The sequence below is a fragment of the Microtus ochrogaster genome, chromosome 5, assembly GCF_000317375.1.
Source record: "Microtus ochrogaster isolate Prairie Vole_2 chromosome 5, MicOch1.0, whole genome shotgun sequence".
In the NCBI taxonomy this organism is placed as follows: domain Eukaryota; kingdom Metazoa; phylum Chordata; class Mammalia; order Rodentia; family Cricetidae; genus Microtus; species Microtus ochrogaster.
The window spans coordinates 49,596,082-49,612,763 of NC_022012.1; the positions used below are offsets into that span (position 1 = coordinate 49,596,082).

The 16,682-nt window shown below is 51.4% G+C and overlaps 1 protein-coding gene across 4 annotated transcripts in view; it reads left to right on the forward strand.

The window, feature by feature from the left end:
• Tmem266 (transmembrane protein 266) overlaps positions 1 to 6,051 on the forward strand; it is a 108,916-nt gene extending 102,865 nt beyond the window's left edge. For all 4 annotated transcript variants that reach the window (XM_026779468.1, XM_005347390.2, XM_026779467.1 and 1 more), the window contains exons 10-11: positions 3,189 to 3,251; positions 4,821 to 6,051. In XM_026779468.1, the coding sequence (XP_026635269.1) occupies positions 3,189 to 3,251; positions 4,821 to 5,413 (656 nt within the window). In that variant the 3' untranslated portion in view covers positions 5,414 to 6,051. The remainder of the gene's footprint in view (positions 1 to 3,188; positions 3,252 to 4,820) is intronic.
• The last annotated feature ends 10,631 nt before the right edge of the window (positions 6,052 to 16,682 follow it).

Below are 16,682 nucleotides of genomic sequence, written 5' to 3' on the forward strand. Positions count from 1 at the left end.
CCTCCTCCTCCTCCTCCTCCTCCTCCTCCTTCTCCTCTTCTTCCCGCAGGTCTGTGGTTCTGGTCAAGGGAGTCAGTGCCACATCTAAACTCAGAGAGGCTTTCTCGGTATTAGGCAGGTTGTGTTTGCAAAGTGCTTACTCCTAGAGATGAGCGTTTGCCTCAGAAGCATCCTGAGAGTTCAGAGCCAGCAGGAGTGCTGTGGGCCTGTGAGGACTGTCTGTGGCTGGATAAGTCAGTGGGTTTTCTAGCTGTGTAGCTCCCCAGCATCTTTGCAGTTGTCACCGCTACTTTATAGGTGAGGAATCAGAAGCCCAGAGTGGCTGAGAGATTTACCTGAGACCACACAGCAAGTGTCCGCCCCAGACTGTTTTCATCTGAAGCCTATGTTTGCACCTTCTTGCCCCACAACCAAGGTCTGTCAGACTCAGTTCTCAGTGAGTTGCTTCCACAGACCCTTAGGGTTCCTCAGAGCTAAATCGAACAGACCTTGAGGGAAGGGCTTGGCATGAGGTGGAAGGTGAGCAGTGTCTTGTGAAGCCGGCTGTGTGATTCAGGCGTTCTTCTGCCCCACACCCCTACCTCACACCGGTCACAAGCCTCTTGTTTGGTGTTTGAGTTGGAAGAGGGAGGACACAGGGTGACAGTGCAGAGGGCATTTCATCGTGTCCCTGTGGCCTCTTGAGAGGGAGGAGAAGGTCTGGAGGCCCTGCAGATCTGTGACAGGTCATTTACCGAGGTTTTCTGTCCCCGCCCGGTCCTACAGCCCTTAAGTCCCAAAGAACCACACAGAGGTCTACATTAGTTATAAATTGATTGGCCAATTAGCTCAGGCTTCTTATTAACTCTTGTAACATATATTAGCCTGTAATTCTTGTCTGCGTTAGCCACGTGGCTTGATACCGTTGTCTGTGAGGAAGTCACATCTTGCTATATTACTTCCTCTGCGGCTGGGTCACAATAGCAGACTGAAACTTCCCTCTTCCCAGAATTTTCGTTGCCACACCTCTACTTCTTGCCTGGTTGTCCCACCTATACTTCCTGCCTGGCTACTGGCCAATCAACGTTTATTTAAAATGTAAGTGACAGACCATTGTCCCACAGCAACATATGTCAAACCAAAATACCAAGGGAACTGAGTGGCCTGTGGCCCCTGCTCTTAAAGGCTCTGTGTCCCTTGTATGGATGGGGACAGCCCCAGGGTCCTTTTCTAGGAGGATAGGATCCAGGAGCCTGCATGAAGCATAGAGGGCCAAGTTCAGCACTAGAGGAGACAGGGTAGGCCTCAGACTTGGAAACACCTGTGCAGCACAGGTTCTCACCCTGAACAGGACCCAGTGGCCACCCGCCAGCCAATACTAGTGGATCGGCAAGGCAAAGCCTAGAGAAGAAGCCATGAAGTCCCCCCCCCCCCCCCCGCTAAGTCTAGAAGACTTAGGCAGAGGGGTTACGGTCCCTTGACCAGCCACACTGTTGATGGAAGTTGGGGTGCTGTTAAGGAAAGTGTGGAGGCACTTGACAGTGGCCAGGACCTGTTGTTAGGATGGGGGACTGTTAACCAAGGTAAAAGCTGTGGGGAGAGAAAACATGGATTCTCTTTGGACTTGTTGAGTCACAGGAGCTGGAGGTCATCCAGCTGTCCAGGGACAGATGGCCAGACCAGTCAGTGTTCAGGAGCAAGGTCTTGGCTAACAGTCACCTGACTGAGCTTATTTTTATCAACAGCCTGGTGAAGACATGGCCTCCTTAGACAGGTAGGCCACAGATTGAGGAGACGGGGCTCAGGCATCTTGGTGGCTGAGATGTGGGATGTCCTCAGCAGGCTACACCCCCCCCCCCACACACACACACAGGCCTGGGGCAGTAGTGAGGGGCCTGGGTAGGAGTCACAGCAGTGCAGTGTGTTGCAGGACCAGCGCTGGTCTTGAGCAGGGTTTCTGTTGGCCCAGAGCTTGGTGTGAGTCAGCAAATGGAGTTGCTAAACACATTTACAGGGTAGAGGCAGCTTCAGGGGCGTGATTATTTAGTTTTAAAGGGACCCGTATATTAAGTAATCACAGTCTGGCAGAGCAGTGGTGAGGATTACAGTCACAGTGGGGTCGCCTTTGGTTCCCAGAAGCAGGGCAGTTGCAGGCTCAGTAAAGCCTTGTACTTAGTAGGTGTGCATTTCCTGGTGAGATGGAGAGTCCCTGCTCCACAGAGGGATGATTGCCCCACCCCCAGCCCCTGACCCTGCTTCCAAGGCAGAAACTCCTTGCTTTAACACCTGGTAGAGGGACAGGAACACTGTGGCCCTGAAGAACACAAAAGAGTCAAGGTTGCCCAGCAACGAATTGGAGAGGTAGCATATTCTTCCCTGCTGTTCTGCCCAATGAGAGGCCTGGGCAGCCAGAAGGCATGCATGATTCCTCTTTGGGGCTGCAGGGTGAGACAACCATCTTTCCCTGTCAGTTTCTGGGCTATCAGGGTCATCTAGCCATGAAGGCCAGCTATATCAGTCTGTAAGAGCCTTGCTAGGGACCTTCATATAACAAGGACACTGAGGTCCAGCAAGGGGTCATGACCTGACCAAACTATAGGTAAATGGTGGCACTGGAAAACACCACCTGATTAAGTGAACAACCCCTGCTGTCTGACTCCTTGGCCCTACATCCACCATGGCTTGCTGGGAACGGTCACTTCTGCTTCCCAGTGCAGTGGCAGAATAGACGGCAATTATAGCAAAGGCTATGGATGGCCAGAGAATCTGTGCTAGCTGATGCAGGAGCAGGGCCTGGCGACAGCCACAGAACACACCTCTGACCACAGGCGTTTCAAGACCAAGAGGCCAAGGAAACCTTTAAGATCCGTTCCTCTACCACTCAGCCTCCAGATCTGAAGGTGGCCCAGCTTCAGCAGCCAACTCAGGTGTCTCAGAAGGTAGCCTCAGGTCTTGTTACTTGCAGACCTCAGCGGGCAGATAAGCCTGCAGGTGTGCAAGTCCCTGGCAGCCTCCACAGCCTTCCATGGGCATGTATCGAAAGCCTTCTGTGCAGCTGGCTCCACTGACCTGCCTGTTAGTTCTGTAGTCTTCATCATAAAGCAGTAGTGCAGCCATCGCTCTCCCCGTTTTACAGCGGCTCAGAGAGGGTGGCTTAGCTTAAACAGTGACGTAATCACATCCACCCTTCTCTGTCCTCTTCTCTGTAGAAGCCATGGCGAAAGACGACATGAACAGCTACATTAGCCAGTACTACAATGGGCCCAGCAGTGGTAAGTCTGGGTTGGAACTGTTTGCATGAACTATGCAGCCCCAGGACACCTGTGATCCAGCAAGCCCTAAACCCAAGGCTAGGTACAGTCTGGCCTGACTTCGGGTAGCAGGGTCTGCCATTGTGACCCTGTAGTCAGGGTCCAACGCCTAGACTTCAATACTCAGCAGATCGTTAGCTGAAACTCTGATGCCCTGGAGCTGAGCCTGCAGATGCCAAGGTAGGGGCAATCGATCTCTGACCCATGACCCATGGTTAAGTGTGGAAACCTACAGAGGGAGGGGAGGGGGCTGTAATCCAGAACTCAGGTGATCTCTCACCCCAACTGGAGACATGCTCAGGTGGCCCTGAGGGAAAGCAAACTTATTCAACCTAATGGTTAAAGGGACAGCAGGCCTGACATGCTTTATGCTTTCTTCATACCCTTGACATCTTAGGGGACACCCAGTGTGTTTTCTTTGAGGGAAAGATTGATTTTATACCCGGATCTTTTAGCTTCTTGTTTTTCTGTAACCAAAGTCTTAAACACTGATTTTGGATTTCATGGTCCTTAAAATTCTTGCACTGTCCACTATAAGTACAGACTATCTGCAATGTGACCTGTATTTGATTATTTTTCTTCTCCACTATTTAACCCCCCTAAGGCAATTCTTCTCTTCTCTGCTTTCTCCTAGCCTCATCCAAACTGCTGGTTTTCCAGCCTTGACCCATCATCTCAGGCCCTTCCCCATAACTTGGGGGAGAAGCCTATAGTTCTACACCCAGAGTAATCCACTATCACCCCCAGTGCCTCTCAGAGAAAAGAGTTGCTGAATGCTGACTGCCCCGCTGCTCATCAATCTGCAGAAAGCAGACTACTCAGGATGTGCCCGCCCTCAGTTAAAATGCCTTCATTGTGATAAGAGGGATCCCAGGGGCACTGGCTAGCCAGCTGGTAAATTCCAGTCTCCATGAGAGATCCTGTCTCAAAAAAATAAGGTAGAGGGTATTGGAGGAAGACATGCAATCCAACCCCAGCCTCCACACTCATACTCGGGCAGGTACTTCTGCAGGTGTGTGCATATACACATAACAACAACAACAGCAGTAAACTCAAGAACTCCTTAACAGAATGTTTTCCTGGGGCAGGCTTTCTGGGGTGATTGAAATGGGCTAGATAAGTCTATTGTGGAGACACTTTTGCCTTAGTTTAAATAATGACCCACAGCAAGCTGCCCGAGGCTGTACTCCCAGACCATCCCAGCACCCAGAAGACAGCAGCCTCCACTGACTAAGCAGTGTGGCCCTTGAGGGCAGGGTACTAGCTGGCCTCTAAAGCTTCCACTGGGAAGTGTTGTCATCCCTCTTCATGGGTAACTGGTTGAGTGTCACATGTCTGAACTTTGGGTCAACAAGGTGGATTGATAGTCATCTCCCTCAGTTCACACAGTGATGGTGACCTGGGTCCTCATGGCCTCACCATGGCTACTTCCCGAGGCCTGGCCACACTTACTGCCCAGACCCACACCAGGCTTCAGAGTCCAGCAAGGTGGGCAGAGGCAAAGTATGACCAATATTCCCTTTCTTGCAGACAGTGGGGTCCCAGAGCCAGCAGTGTGTGTGGTCACTACAGCCGCCATAGACATCCACCAGCCCAACATCTCCTCAGATCTCTTCTCGGTTGACTTGCCTCTGAAGTTCAGTGGCCACAGCACCTGCACCAGTGCCACCTCGGAGACCACTTCCCACTCAACCTGTGGGTCAGTCACCAGGGCCCACAGTGCCAGCAGCCAGACGTTGGGCTCCTCCACAGACTGTAGCACCCCCCGAGAAGAGCCGTCCTCTGAGCCAGGACCTTCTCCCCTGCCGCTGCTGCCACCCCCTCAGCAGCAGGTGGCAGAGGCCACCGTTCAGGACCTGATGTCCTCCCTGTCCAAGGACCCCTGCCCATCCCATAAGACCTTGGACCCAGCACCCCTGACCCAGCCTACACTGGCAGGTTCAGCCCAGACCAGCCCCGAGCTGGAGCATAGGGTGAGTCTGTTCAACCAGAAGAACCAGGAGGCTCTCCCCGCTCTTCGGATCAAGCCTGTCACCCACTTGCAGCCCACAGCTGGGCTGGAGGAGAAGTTCAGATCTTTGGAATCCAAAGAGCCCAAGTTGCATAGGGTTCCTGAGGCCTAGAGAGTCTGCAGGCTTGTTGAGTGGAAAGTGGGGAGACAGCCATCTTGAAGCTCTTTCAAGACCCCAGAGGCCACTCAGGACCACAAATGGGGCTCAGGATCCCTCCTGGCCTCCCTCAGGGTGCTGTCTGCCTCCAGGGAGGTGATGCCAGGCAGAGGCCACATGCCTCCGACCTCAGAGTCCAGAGCTGGGGCTTCCTTTTGCCCTACTCAGGAGAGGGTGGTGCTCATGGCTGGGGTTTGGGACTTTTTGTTTGTTTGGTTTTTTTTTTTTTGTTTTCTTTTGGTTTTTTTAAAACCATTTTTACAAAAACCAGCCTATGGCCCAGCTTCAGCAGGGTAGAGTGTGGGGGCCAGCTCAACCTATTTCGTTGCCTTCGTTCCTGATGCCCACCCCGGATTCTCGGGAACAGCACTGTGAGCTGGGGCTGCCCAGCCTCACCCCAAGCCGTCTTTCCAGGAATGCTGGGGGAGCCGACACAATCACAGAGACCACATCTGAGCCTATCTCACCCGCATTCTCTCATTTCAGCATGGACGTTTCCAAGTCTTCACGTGACGGGAGGATCTCATGGCGGGAGGGATATGGGCAGGGGCAACCATTTTATGACCCTGGCTTTAATAATAAAAACCAGCTGCACTGAGACTTCCGGGTGGTTTTCGTTTGGTTGCCAGTCCAAGGGAAGTTGTCTAGAGCGGCTCCCTGGGGGTAGAGTTAGCCGGGGCACCTGCTTACCCAGGCTGCTCTCTCTGGCAGCCTCAAGGCCTTTACAGAGGGGACAACCCTACACCTCCCTGTGTAGGCCAGTGGGTGCTTCCCCTCCCCCACCCCCTGGCAGAATGGAGCTCACAGCTCTCCTCCTCTCACCGGTAACTCCCAAGCACCCATTGGATCCAGGGTTCCATCCCTGGGGGCCTCAAACTCAACCTGGTCCAGAGCTCTGAGTTCAACATTTTGTCCATAGTAATAGTTACACACCTGCATATCACCAGCACCCTGCCTATCCCTAATCGTTCTCCAAGTTACCTGACCCCAGCTCCCAACCTAGCCTTGCTGAGGTCCATGTCCCCCAAGGGGCTGGACTGCAGCAGACTCTGCCTGGCCTCTTTGGCTCTCCCTGCTCCATCACATCCTCCCAGGCTGCTCTCCTCTCCCCTGCCCCAAATCGGTCCCAGTTTTGTGACCGTGACCATCATGTTTTCTCTTATGTATGGGGTGGCGGCAGGAAGGTAAAGTTTGCCGGTTTAAGGGTTCCTATCCACCCCCATCCCCCAGAGGACCAGAGTGGGGGCCGCAGTCACTTATGAAGCAGCTCAACTCTCACATCTCTCTGCTCTTCACTCTTTATAGGTACCTGCAGTATCACTGTGCTGCCTGCCTTGGCTGCAGTGGGCCCCGTGTCTTCAGGCTCCTGGGGCCCACTGAATTAGCCCTGGTAGGGCAGCGGTCCCTCACCTGCTCCTCTGCCTACTTCTTAGGTTATTAGACCTGGGTCCTACTTAGAGGCCCAGGGCGGAGCCTAAGCCCAGAGCCACGCTGGAAAAGGCGGATGAACCACAGAAAAGGAGGGAAATCGCTCTGCGTAGTCCAAGACCACTCCGGGTTCATGAGATAATGCGGGCACTGGAGGATTGCCAAGTTTGTTCCTAGCATCTAAAAAGAGTTGAGCAACCATGAAAGACAGAAGAGGGGGCCACAAAGAAGGGAAAATAACAGTTTTATTCCTTAGAATTGGGAGGGGCCTAGGGCTGGGAGTCTGCTAACTGGGCAGACTTGGGTATTTCACAGGGCCCCAGGGTCCTGGCTCTTCCTCCTATTGGTTCCATACCGTCCCCTATACCTCCATACCCTCCCCAAGTCCTCCCCCATGCATGGCCGCATGTCTTCTCAGCATTTGGCCTCTGTCTTATGAGAACTCGAAGCTGCTATCTCCCAGAGCCGGTTTTCCCTTCCCTTATTTACTTAGGTCCCTCTAACCCTCCTACACACTTCCCTGACACTGATTGCTGCTGGGGGAGGGCCAATAGCTACTCTGGTTGCTTCCTGCGGACAGGGGGTGGAGTCTAGGAGCTGTCAATCCAAGAGAGAAGGGACTTTTATGAGGTGGACTCCTGGGGGCAGTTCAGCGGGTTTCAGCAAAATTCTGGCAGGCAGTCCATGTAGTGCCCCATCTGCAGGACCATCTGTAGGGGAAGAAGGGCTAAGGACTGAGGGGAGGGTGTTAGAGGCCACTGCAGTACAGCCCAGAGTAGGCGACAGTCTGAGGTCCCTCCCAGATGGGAGACACGCGCGCACACACGCACACGTACATGCACAGAGAGAGAGAGAGAGAGAGAGAGAGAGAGAGAGAGAGAGAGAGAGAGAGAGAGAGAGAGATAGGAGAAACGACTTAACCATCCTTTGATTTTTAGGTTTAAACAATAGTGGGCCTAGATCTCTTGGCTGCAGGGAGGCACTGCAATGTTGCACTGAGCCAAGACCATGATGTCCTCTCTCTGGAAATAATAGTCACAGGCCTTTATTCTTTGGCTGTTTTGTTGCTCTCCTTTCTCTGTCACAGAGCCACGGGGCCAGCCTGACACAGAAAGGGGGCTTTGGAGGATATGTTGAGACCAACATACTGGAGTCATGTGTTAGGGGAACTATCGCAATGATGAAACACCATGACCAAAGCATCCTGGGAAGGACTTACACATCCACTTCACTGTTCTTCGTGGAAGGAAGGCAGACAGGAACTCAAGCAGGGCAGGGACCTGGAGGCAGGCACTGACACAGAAGCCATGGAGGGTGCTGCAGATAGACTTGCTTCCCCTGGCTTCCTCAGCCTGCTGGGGGCCCTTTGGGAAGACAACTCCTGGTTATGCAAGATTCGCGCCTGTGACTTGGCCTCAAGTCTGATGTCATCCAAACCAAATGGGGTTCATTAGTCCTCTCAGACTCTCCAGCAAGGTTCTAGGCACATGCTGGGCCTGCATCTAGGCCAACGTTACTCTGCCCGTTTTTCAACAGAAATTGACCGTTAGTATCCATCGTCCCTAGTACATGATGGGGGAACCCTACACCTAATAAGTGGTCCCCTCTGCTGCTTTTGAGTGCAGCTCTGGAACGCATCCTTTAATGACAAAACTGGGCAGAAACTTCTTCCAGCCGGAAACTGATCTTTGTAGCGCTCACCCATGCTCGCAGCTGTGGAGGTGCTCCACCCTGTAGGTTACTCGATGAGTAGTTACCTACCGATTGACAGTTCCTACTAAAGGCCACTGCTTTATCCTCCAGTCTATGACAAGCCTGTGTGCAGAAAAATCTTAAGAGCCATTGGTCAGAGAAGTCCCCATGGGTCAGAGTACGGGGGGCGGGGGGCTCTGTTGCTGCTGAGACATTTATGACACAAAAGGAGGTCTTTGTGCCCTCTCTCCAGAGCATCCTCTGAAGGGTTTCCTAAGATGGGCATGGGTACCCATGTCCTCTCCTTTCTCATTAGCAACCACAGCAACCATGAAAGGAGGGGGGGTATTCCAAATATCTGCTCTTATTGATATGTCTCTTCAACATCCTATGACTTTAATGAATTCCTAATATTATATGACCCTTCATTCCAAAATCCTTCTGGAGTAAGTGTTCCCGTTGGCCCTCTTTTCTCAGGCTTATGATCTTAAGCGAGCATGATAAGCACCCGGAGTGAAAGTTTTGCCCTTAGTCTAGAGAGAAAGAACGCTCTTTTTCCTTGTCTGGTTATGTCATAGCATCATGAAAGTGAAAAAAATAAATTCATAAAGCAGGAGCGCCAGGGCATGATGGGGCAGAAACAAAAGCTAGCTGCACAGAGGAGAGAGAAGAATTGGAGATGCCAGGTAAGAAGGAAGGGCATTAAGATCACAGAGCCCTCGTCTCCAGCCTCCCACCCAAATAAGCTGGTCCTCCTCAGCCTCGAGCCGTTACCTGGGAAACTGCTGGGGAGACACAGGGTCCTAGACATACGCTTTGTTAAGTTAGTCCTCTACGTGCTGCTAAGAGCAGACAGACAAGCAAGCCACGAGAAAGGGAAAGTAACAACTTCACCTGTCTAGAATAGGAGAGGCCTACGGCTAAACAGGCCCTGGATCCTTTCCTTTCCCATCCGTTGTCCCCATGCTTTCCCTGCCTTTCTCCTCCCATTGCCTTCGGAGAAGAAGCAGTAGCTAGCATCTCATACATTTTGTCTACCTATGTCCGTCCTCTACCTGAACAAGAGGGTGACAAGGGTGTTGAAGGATGCCCAACTGGCATGTAATGGGAGTGGCCAGGCCTATTCTAGGGAGGCTTCTGTGAGGACAGCAGCCTCGAAGATAGTCAGCACAGTGAGGTCTCCATTTCGGGGTCCTTTCTATACTTCAGCGACCCCGTGAAGTCAGTTGATGTTCCTATGAAATGTCCTCAGGTCAACACTAGCGGGAGGGACATCTGGCACCTGGCTAGGCGTCCGTGTTCTCCCAGTGTTCCCTGAGCACTTGGAGGTGAGGCTATTCCAATTTTCTGTATCATGATGGGCACGATGGCACTACAGGAGCTGCTGTCTGCAGGACTGGAGCCTGCAGGGTCGGTAAGTCGCCTACCCCACAGGACTGAAAGCCGCCACCCTCCTCATCCATCTCCCACTCTGCCTGGCTCTGCTGTCCCCAGTCCTGAGCTAGCGCAGCTGATCAAGCAGATCATCAACCAGGACGTGGGCCAGATGCGCGCTGCAGATAGCACTGCAGTTCTTTCTCTGAACTCCTGTCAGGAGAGAAGGCAGACGCCAAGCCTCAGCTATACCCTCACCACAGAACTACTCTGAGGCAGGTACTGGAGACCTGCGATAAAAGCTTTGGTGTTGGTGTTCATGGCTCTCCAGAGTGCTATAGTTGGGGGCCTGTGGAGGAGGGCCAGCACTCCTTAGGAGGTCTCCAGCCCAGAGAAGAGGCTTCTTGCTCATTACTGCTTCAGAAAAGCCCAGTCTGGGGTCCCAAGGGAGCTGTTTGAGACTCCCACAGAAGGGGGCAGCTTAGGTAGCAGTTGCTGCCTGGTGTAGGAATACAGTGATAACAGCAATGGCTACGCTTATTTATGTCCCATGGGGTCAGGCACTTCTGACCATCTCCCTCAGCAGAGCCCCGCAAAGTAGGCTCTACGGGGAGAAAGTACAGGCACAGTGTGATGAGATAACTGGCCTGTTACAGGGACTCTGGGTGCGATGCCATGTGGGAAGTGGTGATCAAACCAGGTCCCAACAGGAAAGCTAGAGACAGAATTGAGGCTCCAGCCTTAGTGCCCTGCAGCCTTCTGTGCCCTAGAGGGCTGGCTTCCTTGCTCAGCCTTGTCTTTGGAGCCCTGAGAACCTTGTGATAGCCTGGCATGCTGAACCCAGAAGTAAGGACAGCAAGGCTTAGAGCCAGCAGTGTATGGCCAGCCAACCCTGCAGCCCTGGCCAGAAGCCACTCAGGGTTAGGGGCTGGAAGGCTGCTTTTGACTAGCATGACTCGTCAGCCTCCTCCCAGCAAGGATTCAAACCAAGAACCTAACTTTCCAGGTCAAGTCAAGGGGGAAAGGGCACAGCAGCTCACACACTCTGTGGAGGCTGATATAATATATTCATTTCTTTCACAGCCTAGGAAGTCCCCTCTCACTCCAGGACCAGCCTGGGCCAGTCAAGACAGCAAGGTTCTTGCCACTAACGAGAGGCCCAAGAGCTAGGGGCATTTTCCCTGGGAGCTTTTGAGAGCCCCAGATGAGAGGTTCAAGCCCACTAAGTACCCTGAGCCCTATCTACGACGTGTGTAGCTGCTAAAGAAAATCTCCCAACTCTTGGTATCTGAACTGGGATGAAGTAAGGTCTGCTCATCCCTGTCCACTCTACCTTCAGGTGTGTGCAAGGCCTGGGCATCTGGATTCCTAGACCCAGCCTTGTTTCTGTCTTGCTTTGTGACTCAGAGAAAACCCTTGAGCTCCTCCCTCCCTAGCAGAAGAATAATGACTGTGTGTGCCCCACCCCTGAGGGTTGCTGGGATAACTAATGACATAATGGAAGGGAAAGCCCTCTGAGAATGTTTCAAGGGAAACACAAGCTGAAGGCAGCCTTATTAATAATAGATGCCTGGGGTGCGCTTCTGCCAGAGCATGCTCGCACTTCTGGGGCCGATGCCCAGGAGATGCTCCTTTACTTCATTTGATGCTGCTGCTAGTTCAGAGTGGGGAGGGAGGTGGGTGGGACCCATGGCTACCCTGGCTAGCTCCAGCAGCCAGCTCCTGAGCTCTTGCTGCTGGCACATTGTTCCCTTGTAAACAGTGCCTCTAAGCCACCCAGTTTCAGAAAAGAGGTGCCTGCCATTTCCCTCTCCAATACCGGTTCTAAACCTACCCCACACTCACCAAGGAAATCATAATATTGCAGATTTTTCTTTCCTCGGCTCTATTGCTCAAAAGTTTGGTTTTTATCTCCTGATGCATAGTTAATTTAATTATCCAAAGAAAATGATGGAACACTTGATGCTAATTTATTACCAGCCACCAAGGACACCATGCTGACATCATTTCACACAGAGCCTCAGGCTACAGCTTAGCAGGCTGCCTATTCACCCTAAACAACCAAATGAAATTGACTACCCAGGAGGTCAGCCAGGACATTAAACACTGTGATGAGTGTGGCAGAACCCCATGCCAGAGATTTATAGCACACCTTCCACCCCACGCTCCAGGAGCCTCCCCAACATCAATTAGGCCTCATAACTAGGAGGACTTACCTCCGCCTACATTGCTTAAAGAAGGGGCAGGGACTGTGGGTCCTGGTTGGGACAGTGCCACAGGAAAAAGCACATTGGACCCACACTGCTGCACAGCCCCCCCCCCCCAACATACTGAGCAAAGCACAGAACAGCAGCCCAGAAGAGGCCTCCGGAAGGGAGTCAGCTTGTACTTGGGATCCTCTGTGCTTGTTTATGCTGGCCCTTCTGCTTCGGATGTACCTTTCTCTTTCAGCTTTGCCCTCTGAACCTGGCTAGCTGCCACATCTCTCTACCCCAGACCATCCCAGCTGGGTCCCCTGATAAGGCATTTGTCTAAAGTTACTACTAGTCCCAAGTCCCCAGGCAGGCTGGAAACCATGTCATTTTGGGTCTTTTCATCTGTAGTATGGGGATTCATGAGATTTTAATGAGACTATGCATCTAAGAGGCTTGGCAAAACTTCTTGGGCATACAAAACTCTCAAAAAAGAGTTCTTGTCTTTACCCATATAGTATGAGATCTGTCTACATGTTCAAGTTACCATCTTACCTAGATGAAAATGGAGCTTAAATGGGGAAGAAAATCAGGCATGGAGGGTCATGTCTGTAGTCCTGACGCTGAAGCTAAGCAGGGGAGAGCCATGAGTTTGGATGTATAGTGAGTTCCAGGCTAGCCTGGGCTAAAGAGTGAGGTGGTGTCTCAAATAATAAGAATCATTATTATTAATAATAATAGAGAAGAAAATTAAAAGAGAAAGATAAATAGGGTCTAGCCCAGTGAGTGACCCTGCCTCAGAGACAGGTGAGCAGTAGAACCAGACGTCTGGGTGATCAGCCTAAATCACCCAGGTGGCCCAACACAGAGACAGCAGCAGAAGCTTCCGGAGAACCCAGAGGGAAGCAGTGTCTGCCCTCGCTGCCTGGCCCATGTGACTAGTTGTGGGAGGTAATGAAGGTGATGCCCAGCAAGCCAAATCTCCCAAGGCCTCTATCCTACCATACTGGACGGCATGGAAAGCAAGTGCCAGCCCCTCCAGAGGAAGCTCCAATGCCCCTGCTGCCTCTTGCTACTAAGGCCAGGCTTGCAGCTCTGAAGCCATGTACCTGGAGAAGAATCCTGGAGAGCTGGGAGTGATGAGGAAGCCCCCGATATAGAGGACAAAAGACCCAGAGGAGGTGGGGATGGTGAGGACGTCCCCAATATAGAGGACAAAAGTCCTAGAAGCTGGGGGTGGTGAGGAAGTCCCCAATATAGAGGAAAGAGTCCTGGAGAAGGTGGGGTGTGGAAGCAGCTGGGACAGTGGCAAGGCTATGCACCTCAAGTCCAGTGTGGGTCCCACATGTCAATGCCCACACCCCTGGCTATTATCTCAGCTCTCTGTGAAGAAGGCAGCAGCCTTGAGACGGCTGCACTAGAGATCACCCAGCATATAGTCAAGTCTTAGTAAGTCATATTTGCCAAAAATTCTGGGTTCTGTTTCAGCTGCTTTGTGACCTGGGGCAAAGTCCTGTGCATGTGGTTTTCTCCATCTCTCCCCTACCCACCAGCAGTGGGATGGTGTATGCCCACATAAAAGCCAAGGTTATCAGCCAGTCTTCATTCAGGCTCCCAGAGTCCCCCAAAATCTACGGTTACATGGAATCCTGATAGTATATCCCCCAATATGCTCTTTTTACAGGATTATCAGTTAAGCCTCCAGCTAACTCTACGCTTCTGGCACAATCAATAGGGTTCTCTGGGTTTCCCACTTTGTCCAGCTCACTTTTATATCCACCAAAACAAAACCCCTACTCAGAGACAGCATGAAACATAGCCACGCTGAGCATTCCTTTCAGAATGAGAACATAAGGTGCATTTATGGCTGGGGTTTCCAGTCCTCCAGCCGGCGCAGACACTCCCAGGCTCTGGCGGCAACCTGGCTCCCCTGCTATCCTGAGAGGAAAAGCTTGCTCTCTGCCAGCCTCACCCACAGTACTGGACCCATTTACACAGTCTCTGGGGACCCATTTTGTAGCCAAAGAGTTTTCAGCTAAAGCCATTCAGGGCATGAAGCCAGAGGTCTCCTGTAACTACCTCCAAATGGCTTCCATCTTTGTTTCCCTTCATCCTCGTGGATACACCACCAGGTCTGGCTAGTTGTCTAGGTAGGTCATGGGCCTTCCACAAAAACTCAGTGGCTCTCTATTGCCACGACCTCCTCAGGTGGCAGGGCCCAGGTCATATAGCTCTTTGTAGAACACTCAGCTGATTTTTGATTTTGCATATGTGTGTGGTATGCACACGTGTATGAATGTTGTGTGTGTGTGTGTGCACACGTGTGCCCAGAGTTGAAATCTGGGCGTTTTCTTCATTGGCTCACCACTTCACTTGTTGAGGCATGGTTTCTCACTAAGCTAGTTTAGCTAGTTAGGTAGCTAGTCCTGAGATCCTGTCTCTTGTAGGTGGCCACTGCACCTGCCCAGCTTTCACACAAATTCCGGGGACCCAAACTCTGGCCCCCATGTCTGTGTAGCAAGCATTTTATTGGATAAGCCACAATCTCTGCCCAATATGCTAACATAATTAATTCTCAAACATTCAAACAATAGTCACCAACTAGCAGAAAGGATTTTTTTTTTTAAATATTCAACAAAATTACCCAATATGTCAAGAAAAAAACAAAGCTATGGATTGGCAGGCTAAACTTCTTGCCCATTCATTTGGATATCTGCTCACATTGCCTAGAAAACAAAGGGCACAGACAGCAAAGCTTTTGCAAGGATGTGCAAGACTTCATATCAGCACAGCGCTATCAGTTAACTGTCCCTTTCTTTACACTTCCACAGAACCACCATGACATATTCCTTGAGAGTGAAGTTTGAGAAACACTGGTTTAGGAGGGAAAAGGCTAAACTTGTCAAACTGGCTTCCCTTAACCCACACTTTCAAAGCTACATTTCTGCCCCACACTGCTTCAGCTATCTACAGGAACCCTGAACCCCGAGCTCGGTTTCCTTTTCCACCCTATATGTTAATGTAAAGCCTCCAGCCTCCCCCCTCCCCCAAGAAGAGCCACCACTGGCCCACAGGGGATATTCAGTGACAATGCCTAGTGTTTCCGCTCTGCTTTTGCATCTCCTCTCATCTTTTCTGATAAAATTCAGAGGGCAGGGACCATGCCTTCAACAGCCTGTGATCTCAGAGACTAGCACACTGTCCTCTCTGTCAGCAAAGCCAAAGCTACTTTAGGCTGTGGCTCCCATACATCACAATTGATGTATGAACACTGCAAGAATGTTCCCTGCTGCATTGCTGAGCACACGGGGCGATGCTGGGAGCAGAGTCACCACTGGGCCTCAGGCTGTGTGAGGGAAGGAACATCTGTCCTCTCAGGGGCTGCCTGCAAAGGAAAACAGACCGCCAAAACTCCCAGGGGCCACAGGAGGCTGACCAGACCTCAGACAAGCAGGAAAGGGGAAGCACACACGTAGGTAGTAAGTACATGGCCCTTGCCTCCTCCCCCACTGCTTCCAGAGGCCTAGAGTTAGAGCAGTAGCAACTGATAGTTGGTTAAAAGAGTGAAGATAAAAAGGGGTACCTGAGACCATGCCTTGTGGACTTTTCCACTTGAGCCCATCCCCCACAGCTGACTTTTGTGTGCACATGGTTGTATGTGTATACAATGGTGTGCGTGTGACAGAAACTGACATCAGTTGTCTTTCCCTCACTCCCTTTCCACTTTACTTTTCTGAGGCAGTGTCTTTTATTGAGCTTGTAGCTCACCAATTTAGTTAAGCTAGCAAGCCCCATGAATCCACCTATCTCCATCTCCCCACTAGTGCTGCGACCTTTTAAAAGGTACCAGTCATCCAAACTCAGGCCCTCATGGCTACGTAACACTCTGCCACCTGAACCATCTCCCCAGACTGTCGGAAATAGTCTCAGTTGGCACTCAGAGGGACTTTTCCATCCCATGAAATCCTTCTGCAGACACTAGCCCAGAACACTGCCTCTCCTTCCACCACAAAGCCTCATTGGTGACAGGAAATCACTGAGTGCTGTGTCTGAGGCCGACCACTGTGTAGGCCAGGTCTCCCTGCCCCTTGAGTTGAGGGAGATTCAGATCTAGTGAAGTCACCACTCTTAAGCCAGACTGCCCAGTTTCAAATCCTGGCTCTGGTTTAACAGTCTGAATTTGAAGTTATATAACTTTGTAGAGGTTCCAATTATTGACGTAAACCACCAAAAGCAGAATATAATTTAATGATCATTATGACGACTAGAGTGATAGCAAGTGCTAGGACAGTGTTGATTATATGCACAGCAAATACACAGCCAAGGACTGCAGAACACTTAAGTGACAGGAGTCCTGTAAGACTGCAGCGTTGCTGGGAGTAGTAACATGGCACAGCATATTAACCACACAGCTGTGGGACAGATGTAAACAAACCGATGTGCTGCCAGTCACATGAACATACAGATACACACACTGTGCCAGTCACATGGACATACAGATACACACACTGTGCCAGTCACATGAACATACAGATACA